The following is a 19,798-nucleotide window of genomic DNA, read 5'->3' on the forward strand; positions in this document are numbered from 1 at the left end:
ATATTGAAACAAACTGATGACCCCAACATTTAGCCTCACACAACTGCTCGGGCAGGAATTATACAACAGATCTCATGCAAAACATTCACTCTCATACTTCTCTCTTTCAAGTCACATTCACTTCTTAACTGCGCAAACTTAAATGTTGTTTCAACTTGATAAATGCCACCTCTTCATGAGTAGGTGCACTCTCCTGAGATTTCATTACTTGCACTGACGATGCTTCCATGTTACTACACAAGGCTAACTGTTCTGTTCTGTTTGTGGACAAGTTTGAGTCACAAAAATGTGACCAAAGAATTTCACACTGTAAAAACTGAAGTCCTGCTGTCCAGATTTAGCTGATGAAAACATAACAAATTTATCAGTGTCAGTAGTGGAGACCTGATAAAATTCCTACAGTGTCAACACTTATCACAGAGCTGTACTATGACGGACATAAAGAGGGAATGATCTGACAGGAAGTTAAATGCTGAAAAACATCTTGCCAGAGCAAAGTTGTCCATGACTTAGATGGGAGCCAGTAAACGGTGCCTGACTGTCATGGAGATGATAGTATATTATTGTTTTTCTGCTCAGTGTTTACATCTTGTCAAGCTTTTGTTAGTAGAGAAACTGGTTCATCTGCCTCTTCAGTTCACATTCTCTCTCTCTCTCTCTCTCACACACACACACACACACACACACACACACACACACACACACAATTGCAACAAGCTATCTGCTAAAGACTGATCCAGGTCTGCCAATAGGTCTTGCCCTTTATTTGTCTGTGAACCATGTGTGCGCATGTGTGTGAATCACTTTGTTACCTTTGGATGTAAAATTAATGGTTTGTCCAAAGGTGCAATATGAGGAAGTATGTGATGCTAAAATATGTATATTTAATTCTACTTTGAAGCATTCAAGAGACTTCAGTTAAACTGCAAGCTTAATCTGCAGTAATGTAAAGAGGCCTCAATGATGGCTACAGAGTTTCTCTACCTGTACGGAACAGAAAATAGAAAAAAATAATAATAATCCTACCATCCCAGGCATGCCTTGACCCGGTGGCACCTTCTTGTCCATGTTGAACTGAGCAGCCATATTGTTGGGCAGGCCTGCCTTATTCTGAAGCTGTGGGCCCAGCCCTGCTCCAGGCAGCCCCTGGCCAGCAGTCTGGCCGTACGGACCGCCATAGGGGCCCGCATTGGCCATCATATTCATCTGCAAAGCAGGATGATGGGAAGCAATGAGAAAATGAGAGAGATGGGAAGGAAAAGAGATAGGATGAGGGACAGAGAGGAGCAGAGGAGACACATGAGACAAAAGTATGAGAGAAGACAAGAAGCTTAGAAGATCGTATCAATTAAATTTCATCATCTATGAAAACATGATTTAAGCAGCCAGTCAACTGATATTCAAACAGTAAGTAAGAAACTGATGGAAAGGACATCATGAAATTACTTTCCAAATAGTACTGGTGACTATTTTTTGATAATTAGTGTCCATTGTGACAAATCAATCACAATGTTAAATCTGCTCTCAACAACAAGTTAATAATACTGACATGATCTAAATGTCACGTTTTAGGCTTTGCAGTAAAGTTCACCACCAGCTATGATCTCAGCCCACAGTGTTTTAATCTGATGCATATGAAGCTGAAAAAAAACCTTCAACTTATGACTGAAGATCCAATAAGAACGCCCCAATAGTAGCAACAATGTGGAGCTGTTTGTTAACTAGTTATGGGACAAATAGAGTCTTGTGAAACAGTTCATCTCTGCATATGAGGTTTATGTGAAAAGAACTTTGCTTACTGGGTTTAACACTGAGCCAAACCCACATCATTTACTCTAAGGATGAGCACTTAAAAACATGGATAATACATACACTTTACTAATGATATTCTAACTACAGAACATCACAAAGCTAATCCTGTGTGTGTCGGTGCACAGCCACACAGAATTAAGCAACGGTCTCATGAAATACACCTAAATTAAACCGCTTAACACAGTCATTTGCAGTACTACCATCACACCTTTAGAGGAAAATCACAACTGTCGTGTGGCATATCGACTAGCAAGGAGGTTAACCATCAATACCACAGAGCGAGAGTGATGCATCTGTAAATCCAACACATAACCACACTCAAAGCTGCACCTGCTCTGGAGAACTCATCTTCAGCAATCTCACATGAGCAAATACTACAGGTCTACTTCGGTCTACAGCTTCACTCAGCTCGAAAAAGATGCATCTCCCCTTTGTGCTGTAAGGCTGAAAACACTGTTTCACTGAATCAAACCCATGTCTAAGTACTTTTTAGGGTGAAATTAGCATTAGTCTTCTTTTCTGTGCGAGGTCAAATTCATAAAATTCCATCCAGACAAATTAGACACATTTCCACTGATTTTAGCAGCAATTTCAAACTGCAGTGTGTTGCGCAAACATGAGACAGAGGGTTGTAACAGACAGATGGTAATTATTAAGGGGTTGTATTTGAAGGGTGCATGCAGGTGTGGGATTCAGCAGAGCATCAAAAAACCACGCTTTGCTTGGGCTGTGCATTTGGAAGATCTTTTGGATCTTTTGGAAATGACAGTTTACCACAACTGATAATTTGCCATAAGATAGCTGCTGGTGAAATGTGAAATGCATGTATTGTCTGACCCTGCTGCTTTGAGTGTGCTTACCTTGTTCAGTGCTCCGGGTTGCTGTGGTCTCATCCCTGCTTGACCCCCTGGTCCCATTGGCTGACCGCCCTGCTGCTGCTGTAGGGTTTCCGCCAACAGGTTACTATTTGTACCCATGCCTGCACTGCCAGGGTAACCCATTCTTGGTGAGCCATTCATCACCTGCCCCCCCATCAGCCCTTGCTGCTGCTGTCCCGTGTTGCCCTTCTGGGCACCCATCATGGCAGCTGCCCGATTGAGAGCTGCCACCCCTCCAACCATCCCAACCTGCTGCATCAATCCAGGTTGCTGCTGCTGGCCCTGGGGTGGCATGCCTTGAGGTCCACCGGGGGAAACACTGACACTCCCCATCATGCCCATGGAAGCCCCAGGTGCTGTGCTGTTGGAAGTAGGGCCACCCTGCTGTGCTGATGCCCCAGCACGCAAGAGTTCAGATAGCTGTTTGTGTTTCGCAGCAGCATCCTGGCCTCCTCCCACACCAATCCCTCCTCCGACCCCTCCAAGACTGGTATGGAGTTGACTAGCATCCCCTCCGTTGGTCAGCCCCAGGTCCGAGGAACTGATGAGCTCATCTGGGAGGTCATGCTCCAGGTCAAAGAGTGAACCAAAATCTAAACACGAGGGAAAAGAACCAAAAATCTTAGCATCTTACCAGCCAGATTTGATTCCTTGAGTTTACAGCTCAGGGAAAACTAAAACCTACCATTTCACTGCATACAGACACTTTTTTTTTTTTTCACATAATTTGATTTAATATCTTTAATTTTCTAAGTGTGACACAGCTCTGACATTAATTTGAAAACTATCAACCAGTAATCTGGAGGCAGACAACCAGTGGATCAGCAGCTTCAAACAGCCTGGACTTCTCTCCTGAGCATCAGTTTGTGGTTTGATTTGGTGCCAAACATGGAGAGTGAATGCAGTAGGGTCAGCGTGAGAAGCCGCAGAGGGTAAACACTACTGTACCTAGATGGGTGTGTGGACTGGATATACAGTTATGTTGGAGAGCATGACAGACACGAAAGGATCAGGGGTCATATCCACTGTAACAGGAGGCAAATTAAAATGGAAAATCATTTGAGAATACACTTAAATCAAAAATGAAAATGGTTTTCCTCCAATAGTCCTTTTTTCCAAACACTGTACAGAAAAGAGAGCAGTGATCTCTCCACAGTATTGGTGATAAACCAAGTTGTTCTCTTCAGATAGAAGAAAACATAACCTGAAACTTTTTAATTCCTTTTTTTTTTTAAAATGATGGCGTCTGATACGTTAACATCTCAATAAATTCTCCTGAAGATCAATGCTACCATGTAGAAGATATGCTCTGCCACTGATTGATAAAATGCATGCATGAGACTTGTTGTATCCCTCCTCGGCTTCCCTCTTCACTCCCCATTTTCACTGCGTTAGAAGCCCAAATTTTGTTGGAAATGAAACATGCATCAAGCTTTGAATTCACATTTTCTTACACAGTTGGAAAGCTGGTGACATGGTCACCAATCTTTGCCCCATTCACATTACAAGCAGAGTGCACAATCCTATAAACTTTTTGTGTTATCAGACATAATTGTTATTCTATATATATTGACTGTATAATTTAGAGTGGAAAACAGCACCAAACTAAACACCTCGATCAGTGTTATAAGTGTGTCTACTTACAACAGGATGCAACCAGATGGGATGATACCAGGAGGTTACAGCTTCTAGCTCAACATGTGCAAATGAATTGGTTTGCAATAACAGTTTAGCTCACAAGCAAGGTGAAAGACACCCAAGTGTTCTGCTCGGGTTAAGTGTTTTGAAAAGTAAACTGCAAAAAGTGCAGCGCAGTGTCGACGTGCAGTCAGACAATGGGGGGTGAACCAGAATGGGCTCCGTCGGAGGACCAATTGAGATACTAAAAGCTTTTCAACAAAAGACGTGAAAGTAGAGATTTTGGAGACAATGGCTGATTTTGCCCTTTCGTTTAAACGCAGAAATGCAGTTAAAATTTACACACAGTTACATTTTCTGCCGGACAACAACGCTTAGCGCAACTTTGATGAAGTATCGAACAATAGCTAGCTGGTCTACACGACAACAGTTCACTAAAACAGAACATATTCACCGCTAACAACACATTAAGTATTCTAGCTAACCCAAAACGACCCTTTCTACGACTGCAGAAAGAGTTAGTACCAACTAACTAGAAAGAAGTATTTATGGTGACCAAAACGGTTTAGCTAATCACCACTTATTTCCTTTGCTAGCCAGCTACCAAGCTCAGCTGAGCCGGTCCGGTAGGGCTGTCTGCCTAGCCTGTTAGCTAGCTCGCCGTTACCGTTACTTTCTCCTAAAGCTGCTGTTTTGGAAACAGTATTTTGTCTCTTGATTTAAGGAGTATTTACGAAGCGTGTTGTTTCGTGTGCAAGCGCTCTCACGCTCCCAATTAATTAACTTTTAGAGTAGGTAGACAACTTGAAGCAAACTGGGGTGACTCGACTCTTCCATTGTTTGGAGGTGGATGTTGTAGTTGGTAGCTAGTTAGCCTGTTGAGGCTAACACATCAAAACATCAGCGCTAGAAAGTTGCTCCTGCCGCCAGCACTACATCGTGTTTCACCTTCTGCAATCCAGATTCTCAGACTAGACACTGTTTAACCAAACTGCAATTATATTCATGTCTAAATGCATTAATTAGGAGGCAGCTCTGATTCAGACCAACTAAGTTGCTGTGCAACTCTGCAGAGACTTCAAAGACTCACCAGCAATTAACACACAAACAGCCGGAGTTAGTTTATGTTTTCTCTCCAGCTAAGTAACGCATGCGATATATTTACCGTTTCCATCGCTGGCAGACACCGAGAGAGCTGGAGAGGACAGCTTGGGCCTCTTGGCTGAAGGCGGGCCGGACTCCAGGACATTATCGGCCATATTTTTGACGAATTAAAAAAAAAAGATGCAGTAGATCCACGGAGGGCAAACGTATTCCCCTTATTTGCGTCTCCTTATCCCTTTAAGAAACACTTCTGATCGGTCCCCCACCGCTTGGGGGACGGTAGGGGAGAAGGCAGCAATGCTGGACTCCGTCCCTCGCAGTTCTCCCTCTCGGTCTGTTCCTCCCTGCAGATATCAGTCCCCCTCCCCTGTCGGAGATTTTGTTTCTTCACAGATTTGAAGAGGAGGAGGTGGGAAGGTGGAGTCGGCAAAAAAGGCAAGCGTGCGGCCCTCTGTCAACCTCATGTAGCCTCTTCTGCGACACAAAAACTGTCCCAGGATCCGTCCTCCGTGGCGCACTCGGTCCTGCCCGCCATAGTCGGCGGAGAAATCCTGTATTTCAGGTCTGAAGCGCTCCAGCGGAGAGTCACGGTGTGAGCACGAAGAAAAGTAATCGTGATCCAAAGACACAAGCCAGGGGCAGTCCCGTGTGAACTTCTGGAGGCCGATATCTCATGCAACAGTTATGAGATCCTCGGTGGCGTTCACCATTTCTCTCGCCTGGCCACACATCTCACTGCTCCCAATGGCAGCGACTCCTCTCCCAACCGAGAAGGCAGTCAGCCGGCGTGGAGACCACCGCCACAGCAGCTTTACAACACAGTCAAAGCGCGACACTGAGAAAAAACTACTTGCATTGGCTCAACAGTGACTGGACAAATAGATCAGTTCTGCAGAGAGATGACAACACCGGAGTCCCACACTTGCAGTTACTCAGATTGAGAAAAAAAAAAAAAAAATCTATTGCAGACGCCAATTCCCATGCATGAGCTTCCTCTTGCATGTGCAGGCGGACTAATTTGTGCACTTAGTGTTTGACCATGCAAGGCACTGGGTCAGAAACAACAGACTCCTATTGCACATTTGGTTGTTGCAACCCTTTAGCGCGATTATGCCCCTTGCAGTCAGCAGGGTTGGCTAAAGGCTGAGGACTGAAAATCTTGTCAAAAATCACTGCTCATGTGCGATCGATGCTGATGCAGACTTTGTTTCTCGGACAGGACAGTTCTTGAGGGCTGATCGCAGCGCTAATTGCCAATCAGCGGGCAGTCAGATTGATCCAATTAGTTTTATTTTGCAGAGGACGAGCTGTGTGGTTACTTATCTTGTGCTCCAGAAGAGGTTCCTCCTCCGACTCTCGCTGGGTTTCAACTCTTGAAATCTCAGACAATGAGTATATTCCAGGAGATATACCCGATAATCACCGCTTATAGGATGTCTTGGCCATGCAAGCTAAGAGAAACAGAAAGCCCTTAGTATAAAAAAAAAAAAAAAATTAAAAAAAAAAACAGGAGCAGAGCTACGGCGAGACGCGAAAATGTGATCAAATTTGACGGCGGATCGCTGAGAAATTATGGCTATTTCGGAAGCGGAAAGCTTCAGATCGGCACAATAATGTTGACACCCCCCCTAAAATATTTTGGGGTGACAAAATCCTCTCATTGACTCTTTGTGATGGAGAATGCCCCCCTTCGTGTTGATCCTGGCAATTTTCCCCTTCTCTTTAAACCCGTCTTTCTTTCCACCTCTCCCTTCTGCCCGGCAGCAATTTATTTATATAATTGTCTATGCGGGCTCTTTCCTTCCTCCGCGACGGACACATAATGATTTTTCATGTTGGTGTTTTCCCCTTTTCTCGCAGGTTTTTCCTCGTTGTGATAATATATAGCTCTCTTCCGCCTCTCCTCTCCGTCTCCGCTCCGCAAAACACCCCCTTCCTTGGATTTTTCGGAGTATTTCCTTCTCATGCATACACACATATATATATATGTATATATATATATATATATATATATATATATATATATCACCGACTCGGTTTTCCCTCCACTGACGTCTTATCTTTTCGGAGATGCTTTCGCTCTCTTGATAACACGGGCAGGATTTCGCCACTCTTTCTTCCCCCAGTGGCTCCCGGAGCGGCGGTCGTCGGCTGCCGAAGTCGCTCCTTCTCTCGGTTATCTCCTCCTGTTTCTGACGGTCTGTCCGCACAAACAAAATGGCGGCTTGTTGTTTCTACTCCTCTGATACGGGGGGAGGGTTGGAGGTACAGCAACATTAGGCGTGAAGGGGAGGAGGGAGGGAGGAAGGGAAGAAGAGGGGAGGTTGTCTTCGTAGGTGTTCGGGATTGTCCGGAAACCGGTTCCGTACTCTCTCGGCAGTCGCTGAATTCAATCTGTAGGGGACGGTGGTGCTCCACTTTTATCCTGTTGCACTCAGTGGTGGAAGATAACTGACAAGCAGGATACTGTACAAAATTAATATTATTTTTTATTTATTTTATTTATTATTTAATTAATATTTATTCATATATATATAAATTTTTAGGCACTTGAGTATTTGCCATTTCAGTTTATTTATTTTATACATTTACTCCACTACATTTTAGATTGAAATATTATAGTCTACTTTTTCTACTTTTATTAGCTGTCAAACATCTGATCAGTTATTACAATACGACTTAAAAGTACCCACAAGTATCTAAAATAGTTTCAATGAGCTTTATCTCAATCAGCTGGTTGTTTACCTGTCAATGCATCAATATAAATAACCCACACTATAATAATGTAACACTGTGAGAGGAGCAGTTCTATACGAGTTACTTTTACGTTTAAGATTTTAAGTATATTTTGCTAATAATACTTATGTGAGGGGTCTCCAATCTTTTTTACTCTGAGAGACCCTTTTACAAAATAAAAGTTGCTGAGAGCTCCTCTTGTCTTATATTACTGGTTACATTTATTCACATATATAAGTAACACTCAAACTGATCTCCAGACCATATCAGATGAATTAAATAATTTAAAAAATCTGAGTCATGATTCAGTCAAACCTGAACACACAGTCATGTTAACACCAATGCAAATAAACGCCCATAAATCTGCTTAGAAATCAGAGAAAAATATACAGTCCTTATTACTAATCCAGTGATAGTTGTCAGTACATCCAATGGTACATAACACAGAGGAACTTAAAATAGCTAGAGCTTCAGTGTTTTGATATGCGAATAACTGTAACCAGTAATATAAGACATGAGGAGCCCTCAGCCCCTTTTATTTTGTCAAAGTAGAGTCAGAGTGTCAGAGTAAAAAAGGTTGGAGACCCCTGCTCTACAGACAGCCGAGAAGTATCCATCAATAACTCAACTAACGCTATCTGCCGATGTGCACCGTGGTGTCCACTTGTTAAAGAGATGCAAACCATTTGGACATCAGTGTCATCTGTTTTGTTTACCGAGACCAACTTGGTGCAGAGATGCACCTTTGGCGTAAATATCAGTTTAATGAATGAATGGTTTAATTGCAGTCCAGTTGCTGCCTCTGTTTGCTGGGCTTTGTTAGAGCCAAGACTGGATTACCATCAAGCCCAGGCAGAAAACTGCTCCAAGGCTCCAGACCCCCAAAGGGCTGCAAAAGCCCTGTGTTTACTGAGACTCTATTGATCTGTGATAATTGGAACTGGAAATGTGATGGGTGATATTTACCACTAAAACACAATGTCAACTTCTGCATATTCCTGAATAAATTGCAGTTTCATTATATCACTACAAAATCGTCACACAGCAAACCTTCAAAACAAAAGAGTACTGGCCAGACTCTGGGCAAAACACAACTAATGTGTATATAATACAATTTGATTCAATATTAATATTAAAAGGTATATCTTAAAGGATAGATTTCACATTTCACACTGTTAAATCAACAGTCACGCCCTTTCAGTATGTACAGTGGAACTGGTTTTTCCTGCTGTAATCATTCCTCTCTCACAGCGCCAATCAAAACACCCCTTCCTAAAGCACTTCCAATGTAAGTGTCAGGGGACAAAATCTTATCTGAAGCCAAAATGAGGCTTCACAGTCTAAAAAAGATGGATTAAGTGGGTTTCTCACAAAGTAACAACCTTTTAATCACGAAATTCCCTCTTCTAACCTCTTTGTGTGACTATCCTACAACTACAGCTGAGCAAGTCAGTACTGCCCACAGAAACACAAAGAGGGAATCCTTTCTAAATCCTTACAAAAAAGACACATTCCTCCGTCACTTGGCCAGTATGAACAGGGGAATTAGTCACACCTGAGTGTTGTTTTAAGATCTGAAATACTGCAAAACCTATCAAATGAATAGTTACCTGTAGTTTGTGCATTGACAATAATCCACACACCTCATTGTGAAATTGTGTTTCTTCCATCTGTGTGAAGAAGACCCACACTAAATTCTCAATAAAGACTGTGATGAGTGTCTGTGAATTACTGTTGAATTTTGATCACCAAAAACCAAATGCTTATGAGCATCACTGTATTGGGGTAAATTACAGAGTTAATCCAAAGCCACTGTAGCCCACCCACTCATTATAACGACTCATTATTTCTTTGGGTAGACATATACAGTACTGTAGGTGAAATTAAACCGGACTCTGACTTCTAGCCTACATTCTTTAATGTTATTGAATTTTATCGTTTCGTCAGCAAAACTGAAATAAAGCCATGTGTTTGCATTAAAATCACACAGGTTGGAGAGCGGAAGCAAAGAGAGCTGTAAGACAATGAAATTCAGTAACATATTGCTTCTCTGTGCCTCTTACCCCAAAGAGGAAACAGATGAGATATTTAGCAGTAGTTTGTTACTGACATGCATTAAGAGCTAATTTTTTTAACTTGGAGGAGTGACCAACAGTGACCAAATTGTGCTCTCGTATCAAAATTGAGGGAGACGTCTCTACCTCATCAGCTCCCAGATCTTTGCCGATGTGACCATGTCACTCTGAGGCCCAATGTTTTTGTCCTTTGGTGTTACAGTCAAGGTTTTGAAGCCAAATTCTCTGCAGCCACTATAATAATCATCATCTTTAATACCATGTCCATCTTATGCAACCTGAGTTAAACCAACAAAATTGATCAGTTAGGAAAGAAAGAATAACAAGATTAATACATACAAACCATTTTTCTTTATGCTGAAAAACTAAATTCCCACACACACACAAAGACACACACAGTATACACTTTTTCACATTTAAGTGGATTGGTGTAGTAATTATAATGATTCCAGGTTCATCAGAAGCTGTTGTGTACAGGTTCCTCTTTATTCCTCACTTGTGTACTTAAACATGGCGGTCTGCTGATTAGATATGCTCCGGTCCTTCCTGACCATCCCACAGCACAGTGAGTGCAAGTTCAACATCTGGTGTTTTGATGTTTTTGTACTGTAGCATGAACTGGGAAGGAATGAAGCATTTCTGTGTGTAACAGACAAATGAAGTGCGTGCCTACAGGCTTCAGATGTTTTTTGAGTGAGACAACAAACAAACATTTATCAACCAGTGTATCATGATCCCGGCTATTTTGAAAAACATGGTGTGGAGCAAATACTGTAGGTTTTAAAAATGAAAATGATTTTTGGATCTAAGGATTAGCTCTTCAGCTGAATGCATATTTGATGCAAGAGGTAAACTGTCCTTAGATTTCACCTGCTGAGAGCACCACATCACAATACTAAATAAATGTATTGTATATGATTAGGGTTGGTCTCCCTGTGGTACTGCTGTAACCACTTTAGCCCTGAAGTATAGTTACATTTACAGCGTGGGATATGTGCATAGGCTCCAAAGCTACACTGTAACTCCTGAACACACAACTAAATTGGCCTTTACTGTGGACGAGCTCTCCATAAACAGTTTCAAAGACTGAGGAGTAACTGTAATGAGCATGTGTCTTGGTAAATTATATATTCAGTCCACAATAGATTTCAAAATGAGACTACAACACAAGTCTTGCAGTTCCACCTTTTTCATGTACTTGGGCCCTGAGCCTGATGATGTCATCACCATTGAGACGCTCTACTCCGTGGCTCACTAGGTCACTTGTCTGTCTCCCCCTGCTCTATCTCTGGGCACAGGCCTGTTCTACATCAGCAATGGTCTTTGGTGCATCAGAGGACAGAATCAGAGGGCCTCCCTTGTCTCGGATCACCACATCATCCTCGATCCTGACGCCCAGGCCGCGGAAACGCTCTGGCGCCTGGTCATTGTCCTCGCAGATGTACAAACCTTTGACAAGAGAAGAAGAAAAGTTGAATATGTGTGAAAGCAGGAATAACATGAGCTATAAAAAAAGAGAATGTGGCATAGATAATATGTTTTGGGGGTCCACCACATTAACTGTGAAGTAAGTATAGAGGATAATGTGCAGTTTAGATTTTTAAAACCTGATTTCAGAACGGAAGAACACATCTCTTTAGAGAGGCAGGCGCATAGGAGCATGATGAATGAATCCAAAGTAGCAAATAAAAAATCCTGCACACTGTCTAACTTGCAATTTATTTGCAACATTTCGGTGCTGGACCTTCATCAGGCAAATGGTTTTTAACCACGAGGAGTTTATTATTGTTTATTGCAAGTTGTGCGGGATTTCACCCAGATTTTTTATGAAGACAGCCACAGCTGCACATCTTAAGGCAAAAAAAAAAAAAGTCAGGAGAAGGAACATTTAAAAGCGTAGTTTATCCATACCTGGTTCTATAGTAATGGCCATTCCCGGCTGTAGAGGCTGTGAGCGGGACAGCTCAGGAGTGTCATGGACGTCCATGCCCAGGTAATGACCGACGTGGTGGGGGCAGTATCGCCGAGCAGCCTGGAATGAGCATAAGCAAATTAAGAAATTAAGACGTTTGCCACTGTCTACCAGCAGACTCAGAGCAGTGACAGCTTATTGCTAAACTTAAGGACATGATACCCAGGGGTGCCACTGATTCACTGGCCCTCACAATATTGCACAAAATCACCAGAGTCTCACTCTGCTCAGAGGGCTGATTTGAGCAAAGGTTTCTCACACAGGACCCCCCCATCATCAATCAAGGCAGCAGAGGAAGAGGCCAAAGCCTGACTAGGCCTTTCTTAATGTCAAAAAATGTGACATCTCCGCATGAAGAATTATTGAGTAAGTCTGCTATGCATCTTGAACAAACAAATCCCTGGCTGCCAAAAAGCTTTGTTTTATTACCTTACAGTATGTTTTTTGTTTTTTTTCCAGAGAAACCAGCTGAATAACTTTACATTCAGCCTTGGTTTGACTTGCTCATTTTATTTCCCAGAAAATAACCACTGCAGAAAAGGAGTGCCTCTACAATGCAGAGTTATATGAGCATATTGTGTTTCAGGGAGGGGGCAGTTACTTTACTTCATCATTTACATTGGCAGAACTGACTGCAAACCAGTGGTGAGGACATGAATATACCAAAAATGTTTAAAATAAAAATTAATTCAACTTATATACTTTTTTGTGCTTTTAAAAATTTGCAACTCATCATCATTTAAGAAATTTTGTTAGATTTGGCAAACTTTGTTTTCCAAAAGCTAAGAGCTGTGTAAAGGTGTAATGGTGTAAAGCATGGGAATAATCTACCAACCAGAATCCATCCACATATGTTGTTTCTCTGATTATTACCTTTAGTACATCAGCATCACTGGTGCTGGCCTTGACGATCCCTAGTTGCCGGAGCTGTCGTCCCAGCAGAGCCAGCATGGTACTGTAGATGTGATCTAGACTGACACCCGGTGAACACAGAGACAAACAGGAGCGCTGGACGTCCAGGACGGCCTCGTACAGCTCAGCCTGAGCGGGGCTGAATCTGGCAGGAGGAGGTGGGAGCAGCAGACATTAGGTGTGTTTGTGTTTGTCATTAATACCAGAATAATGCTCAAACATACAGTCGCAATACATTTTCATTCAAAGATCTCAAAACCGTTATGTGCTGTAGTGTTGCACTGTAATTTAGTGTTTAGGCAACAGCATGGTAAGGACATTCGTAACTTCTATTTACTTTGGCCACATAGAATTTGTGTTTTAAGACAGACAGGTGTAATCAGCTCCAGCTTCAGACTTCACCTTTAGCCAGGTATTCTTCATCAACATTGCATTTTATTTGAGCGGCATAGCTCAAACATAATTTCGTCAAACTTACTTTCCATTCACTGGCCACGTTCGAGTGATATCACTGACATAACCAAAGTATTCACAACCACCATCTAGCAGCACCATCTCACCATCCTGATGCAGGAGAGACAGAGGGGGAAAATACAAACAGTCATATATGTTATTCAGTCATTACTTTATTTACATATGAACCACTTCTCATTTTCAGAATGCTAAATTTGTGTGTTCATTGTTTGCACCTTATATAACAGGACTGATCCTTTAACACATTCAGCACCTGCATTTACCTTGATGATCTGGTTGTTGTTTATGTAGTGAAGAGTATTGGCTCGATTCCCTCCAGCAACCACAGGGGGATAGGCCAGGAAGTTGGCGCCATGGATCCGATTCTCAAAATCAAACTGGAACAAGACTTCATGTTAAAAAATGTCTTTGTACTTGAGAAGTGACTGTTCATGTTTGCTGTGATCTAAACTGCCATATGAGGGCAAAATGCAATAACTAGGTATTTAGTTAAAACCTGAAACTGAATTTCTGACAAGTTTAACTATTAAACAAGGTTTTATGACATAAAATGTGCAATTTCAATGAAAACAGCTTTTTAAATTTGTAGTAACAACAAAATGGAGCTCAAAACCAAACCAAACCACAGTAACTACACACTGGGTCGTTAATATCTGAGCCCTAGAAGCTGTTGTCACACAAACTGCATTATCTGCCACAGAGAAACAGAACAACAGAGATATATCACCAGCTAGCTGGCAAGCTAGCCCTTTACAGCTAAAACAAAATTAATGATTTTTCTCAACCTTTTTATTATCTGAAAAAAAAAATTCACACAGTAAAGAAAAAATACCCCAACATATACTTTTGCTCAAGCTAATTATCTTAACAGATTTCAGTATCTGCTACCTCAGCTTTTGACTATAGTGTAATTATTGTGATGTGCTGTGGCTACGATAGCTAGCTGAGCTAATTCAACAACTGGCAAAAAATAAATTGTGTTATAACTAGAGTATTAATTCTTGTTTTGTGAGGTCAGCGTCCTTGACCTTTGACCACCAAGTGCTAATTGGTTCATCTTTGAAATACCCTCAATATGTTTCTGAGATATCATGAGCATGAGAGATGGTCGCACAGACAGACAACCCAAAAATATAATGCCTCCGTCCACAGCTGTCACCGGCAGCTGGACGAGAAAGAAGTGGTTATAAGTTTTGATTTAATAAATATTTTCTGCTAATGGTAGTGTCATCTAAATACATTAGATACATGCTGCACACATCCTAAATACATAAGGAATAGTCTGTGACTGATGGCCACTGCTGGCCTGAGTAATCTGGCTTCTTGTGTGCATGTAAACATACTGCTCGAGGATGACAGGAAATGATTTTCTGTGTGATCCGTATAATCTGTTGTTTCTGTCAGTTTGTCAGTCCTAATCAGGACAAGTTCATTTCTTCTGCATTGACTGAATAATTAATAGATTACACTTACATTAAAAAGCCTGATCAATAGAAGACATGAAAATCCTGACAGGCGAGGAACTGAAGAGTTACCTTAGCAAAGAGCACAGCCTCATCCACGTTTCCGTGAGACAGAGCCATCGTCCTCCTAAACGCCTGAGAGACAAGGATTTGAGTTGGAGCAGGTGCACTGTACATCTATGTTAAAAAGAGTCTCTAGAAGCGTTGGACAAAGTGGTGAAGGGACTTTGTTACATAACAATACAAGAAAATCTAAATACTTCCTCATTTGCAGGCATCCAAAGTAATAATCAACAATTTGAAAGTAATTTAAACACCAACCTGTGCTGTGATGCGACCTGCTTCTTGCATGAGTGCCACCTCTGCTGTGCTCTTGAGGGCCCTGAGAGAGTGTATGAGGGGCCTGAGAGAGCGTGGCATCGGCCCCGCCTCCAGCAGAGGAGACACATAAGCCTGGTGGAGCCGAGGGTGAGCAGGTTGAGAACTATCATACCAAAGCAGAGTACCTGCAAGAGGACAGAGCACAGAGAAGACGGTTAATGGTGAAGTTAAGGTCCAAATTAGTTAGTGGTGTTAGCTTTTTTGAGGCCTTTCCAAAACCAAAAATGTAAGGATTGGATTTAACAACGTTATTTCCAATGGCTCGAACATAAGCAGCAAATGTAAGCTTAGCCAGCTAACTAGCTTACTATGAAGAGTAGTAACTTAACCTCATTTCCAAAGGCAAGTTAGAAAGCAGATTTTATGTTATGCAAATTTGAATTAGCATAATTGGTATTTTATTCAGAATATTTTACTGTAGTTAAACTAGTAAAACTAACTCTACACAGCAATGCAAAAACAAAGCTGCTCCTGATGAGGATGGTGACTTTCTGCCTGGGATGTGATGCTTTACCCTCAGATCATCATGTTCTTGTTTACCTCTAACTCTAACATACTTTTTCCAGCCTACACAGTGAATGTTTGAATGATATTTTCAATATGGACAAAAACAATATGATTATTTGTGTGTCATTAGTTTAAATAGATTGTTCATAATGTAACTTAGATAAATATCTGACCATATGTTAAGTGCATTTAATACGTAAATGCAGGTAATTCAAAAGAGTTCACATACTTTTTCTTGCCAGTGTAAATATGAAGTCACAAAGCACACATCTATGACTTTTTGTTACACTGTTCACTGGTTTTAACATAACTGGAAACATTAAAAAGTCGAGTGGAGATAGACGTTCTCCCAGGGTTGGGAGTGGAATTAGCTTACACGATCCAGCTACAACTAATAAAATTTTCCAAAAACAGTCATTATTTTGGTGAGGAATCTGCCACTGTTATGACTTGGGTCTCTGAAAAGACATTTCTCCTGGACATATGTCCTCACACTTCTATCCACCCACCTTTAAGGGTCTTGAGCACAAGACCCAGTTCTTCAGTGCTATGAACTCTTTCTATGCCGGTCAAAGCAGCTGCCCCATCCTTCCCTGACCGGGGCCCGTCCCAAAGCTCTCTCCCTGGGTCTCTGCGGGGGACGAACAAGATGGCCTGATCTGGTCGCCCTTTCCCATGAAGAACCAAGGCACTGTCAGGCTCTAGGATGCCACTGAGGTAGAGGAAATCCTGTGGAATATTTGGTTCCTGGTTAATTGGCGAAGCCTTACTAAAATTACGATCAGTAGCCTAATTGGCAACAAATTACAAAGAAAACACTGCAAAGCCAAAGCAGAGTAACACATAATTGTGTTTAATGCAATTTTCCTTTATACCTGAGTCTTGTTTCTTCAACATAAGGTGTTTTAAACTGTTAATATTCAGTTTCTTTTAAGTACATGTTGTTTGAAGGCACATGAGGATTAAACTGAAGATGAAGAAATACGACATGAAAACAAACATGCACCTGGTTCTGGTGGAAGGGATAAGGGATGTCATTGGTCATGTAGCGGGTCGGATGGGACAAAACGATGACCACATGGGTGCTAGAGGAGGCGGAGGGTCCCAGCCTGTCTGCCTGGGCCTCAATAAGTGAGGCCAGCCGATGTCTGCGGAGCTCGTATTCTGTCTGGGTCAAGCCTGGGGTCACCTCACCTGAGCAGCAGAGATCAGATATGTGCAAAGTGTTTCAGCGCTGAAGATGCTCACTGCATACACTACTACGATTTCTTTTCTATTATTTACATTCAGCATAGTGTGATTAATGAACTGAAATGTGTAAACAGTATTGGGTATTGAGCTTTCTGTGATTTACAATGCCTCTTGCCAGGTGTGACCAGTTCCTGTGCCACTAGAGAGCATGAATTCTGACTCCATAAAGAAGAAATAACTTTAAATTGAACCTGTTAATGAGCATTGCAGGGTTTCCCCTTAAAAGTAAAAAAAAATAAAAATACTCACCATGTTTGATGAGGTGTGGATGAGTGAAAGGGCTCGGCTGGCCCAGGTACCGAGGTGGAACTGTCTTTGGTTTCAAACCTCCTGGTTTCACAGAAATGTTTCTGCACAGGCACCAAACACATCCTACGGACAGCAACACAACACAGAGAGCAAAGACCCTGTTTCATCAGCAGTCAGGTTATATTTTACAGAGTAGAGCTTCAAAACTGGCGGATTTGAACTTGCTATAGACACATTGGTATTTGTTTCTGCAAAACAGAAATGCCAGAAATATGTTCTAGCGATGACAAGTTTATTTTTCAACTGTAAAATGATGCTCAGTATGTATCTTGATCGTAATCCTTTAAAAACCAAATATGAGAGATCGTTCTAAAACATGAATTAATTCATTATTCATTCATTCATTATCCATACCACTTATCCGCAGGGGGGCTGGATCCTGGGCGAGGGCAGGGTGCACCCTGGACAGCTCACCAGTATGTCACAGGGTTGAAATATAGAGACAGACAACCATTCACACTCACATTCACACCTATGGGCAATTTGAAGTCACCTCCTTCACTTGTAAGTCGCTTTGGATGAAAGCTTCTGCCAAATGAGTAAATGTAAATGCAATTAACCTGAGCCTGCATGTGTTCGGACTGTAGGAAGGAAGCCGGAGTACCCAGAGCGTACTGCATAGGCATGCAGAGAACATACAAACTCCTCTCAGAAAGGCCCAAGGTGGTCGACAGGTTCTTACACAAAACCTTCTTGCTGTCAGGTGACAATGTATATAAAACACATTTGTTCATATGTGTATAAACTGTATTTGTACGTATATACTCACCAGCAAATATGGACCATATGTGGTTGTCATGCGTCTTTGTAAATATTTTCTGTGTTCTCATAAATATGTAACAAAACAAGACCTCATTTGTCACAATGTTTGATGCACCTTCAACACAACGTAGTATTACTTGATGTCACTTGAGTGGGGAAACATTTACTTCATTTGTTATATTGATGATTAGTCCTCATTGGGTGGAGGGCTACCTGCCTTACTGTTGTAGCTGGGTCACAATCATATCTGAAACCTGGGGAGTTGTGAAATGACTAATGTTTGTGGAGGGGAAAAAAACACCTGCTATACAAATGTATATTCATATTTCTGACATTGTTGTAGTCATAATTTGACCTCTTTGGGCACTGGCTGTATTAAATCTTGGTACTGCTATATAGTAATGGGTCACAAGTCAAACACAACCACTGGTTAAATCTTTAACTACGCGCTGTATTTTACCAACTAATACGTTTCAAAGCAAAATTTTAACCTGAAAACTAATTTTCACATAAATGTAGTGGAGCAACCCTTGTACCACCTGCCTCTGAAAGTGGTGGAGTAGCGGGGTTTAGCATAAAATGGAGATGTTCCGGTGCAGTGAAAGTATCAGTATCAGCTCACCTCGGCTCCACTGGCGCCGCGGCAGCAGCTTGACAGCAGACCCGACCGAGGAGCCGGCTGAGGGCCACATGCTGCTGCAGCTGGACCCGGGCAGTCACAGCATGACCGCGCACACCAAGCGTCACGGTGAGCGGAGAGCAGAGTCGTCAGCTGACACTGGATATTTACACGGAGCTGTATGTTGTTGCGACTTACCAACGTTAAAATGTGTTCGTTTTACGGTTTATTTGCCTTTGGTCGACAGCTAGCCCTCGCTAGCTTGCGGCGCCTATGCTTGCTAGCCACATTCATTCATGCAGTGGGACTTTGCTGCCCTGGGTTTGGCTTTCTAGGCAGAGGCGCGTCATCCGCCTCTTTTAGTGTTACTCAGCAATAACCTGGTGTTGTGTAAGATTATAGTTGTTTTGTTTTTTTTTTTTTTAGCCAATTAATGTGCACTTGTATTAACTACTACTACTCACTTACTACTTGACAGCCCTGAAGGGAATACAGATCATCCATACAGCCTCACACTGCATTTATGAGTGGCCAGGTCTTCACAGAAAGCTCCACCAATGAAATGAAAAAAGTAAGGCTACAGGTTAGCCAAACTCTTTCAAGGGTTAATTATATGTTTCCTTGATGAATATCATGATAACCAAATTACGCTGTGCTTAACTAAAACTGTATTTAAAGGACACAATTCAGTAAAAAATTGTCAATAAAAGTAGACTTAAGGTGATTTTTAATCATTATTTCTCATTATTAATAATGTGTGTTTTAATCAAGTGGAAACAACAATTTATTTATTTATTATTTTAAAAAAGCAAGAGCGTTGTTTCTATACTCGTGTGAATCAGAAGCACAGAACTAATCCTTGAAATTTGAAGGCTTATTAATGTTAAACACATTTTTGCTTCACT

General features: G+C 41.7%; 2 protein-coding genes across 7 annotated transcripts in view; both read right to left on the reverse strand.

The window, feature by feature from the left end:
* Positions 1-7,723, reverse strand: part of ep300b (E1A binding protein p300 b) — a 34,584-nt gene extending 26,861 nt beyond the window's left edge. For 3 of the 6 annotated variants that reach the window (XM_071474291.1, XM_071474289.1, XM_071474288.1), the window contains exons 1-3: positions 5,494-7,722; positions 2,673-3,283; positions 1,027-1,206 (exon numbers count right to left, since the gene is read on the reverse strand). In XM_071474291.1, the coding sequence (XP_071330392.1) occupies positions 1,027-1,206; positions 2,673-3,283; positions 5,494-5,587 (885 nt within the window). In that variant the 5' untranslated portion in view covers positions 5,588-7,722. Of the gene's footprint in view, positions 1-1,026; positions 1,207-2,672; positions 3,284-5,493 lie in introns of all 6 variants that reach the window. The other 3 variants (XM_071474287.1, XM_071474286.1, XM_071474290.1) reach the window with 2 other exon arrangements.
* Positions 7,724-10,575: 2,852 nt separating this feature from the next.
* Positions 10,576-19,265, reverse strand: xpnpep3 (X-prolyl aminopeptidase 3, mitochondrial). The gene is made up of 11 exons (XM_071474292.1): positions 18,897-19,265; positions 17,453-17,575; positions 16,959-17,146; positions 16,462-16,681; positions 15,386-15,570; positions 15,137-15,199; positions 13,865-13,978; positions 13,606-13,691; positions 13,089-13,272; positions 12,155-12,275; positions 10,576-11,692 (listed from the first exon to the last, which is right to left on the reverse strand). Exons 1-11 carry the CDS (start codon positions 18,964-18,966, stop codon positions 11,526-11,528), a joined length of 1,521 nt encoding a protein of 506 aa, XP_071330393.1. The 5' UTR covers positions 18,967-19,265; the 3' UTR covers positions 10,576-11,525.
* Positions 19,266-19,798: the final 533 nt, after the last annotated feature.

Source organism: Trachinotus anak, unplaced genomic scaffold (genome assembly GCF_046630095.1).
Source record: "Trachinotus anak isolate AG129_WGS33_773 ecotype Australia unplaced genomic scaffold, CSIRO_AGI_Tana_v1 ptg000003l, whole genome shotgun sequence".
NCBI classification, from domain to species: Eukaryota; Metazoa; Chordata; class Actinopteri; order Carangiformes; family Carangidae; genus Trachinotus; species Trachinotus anak.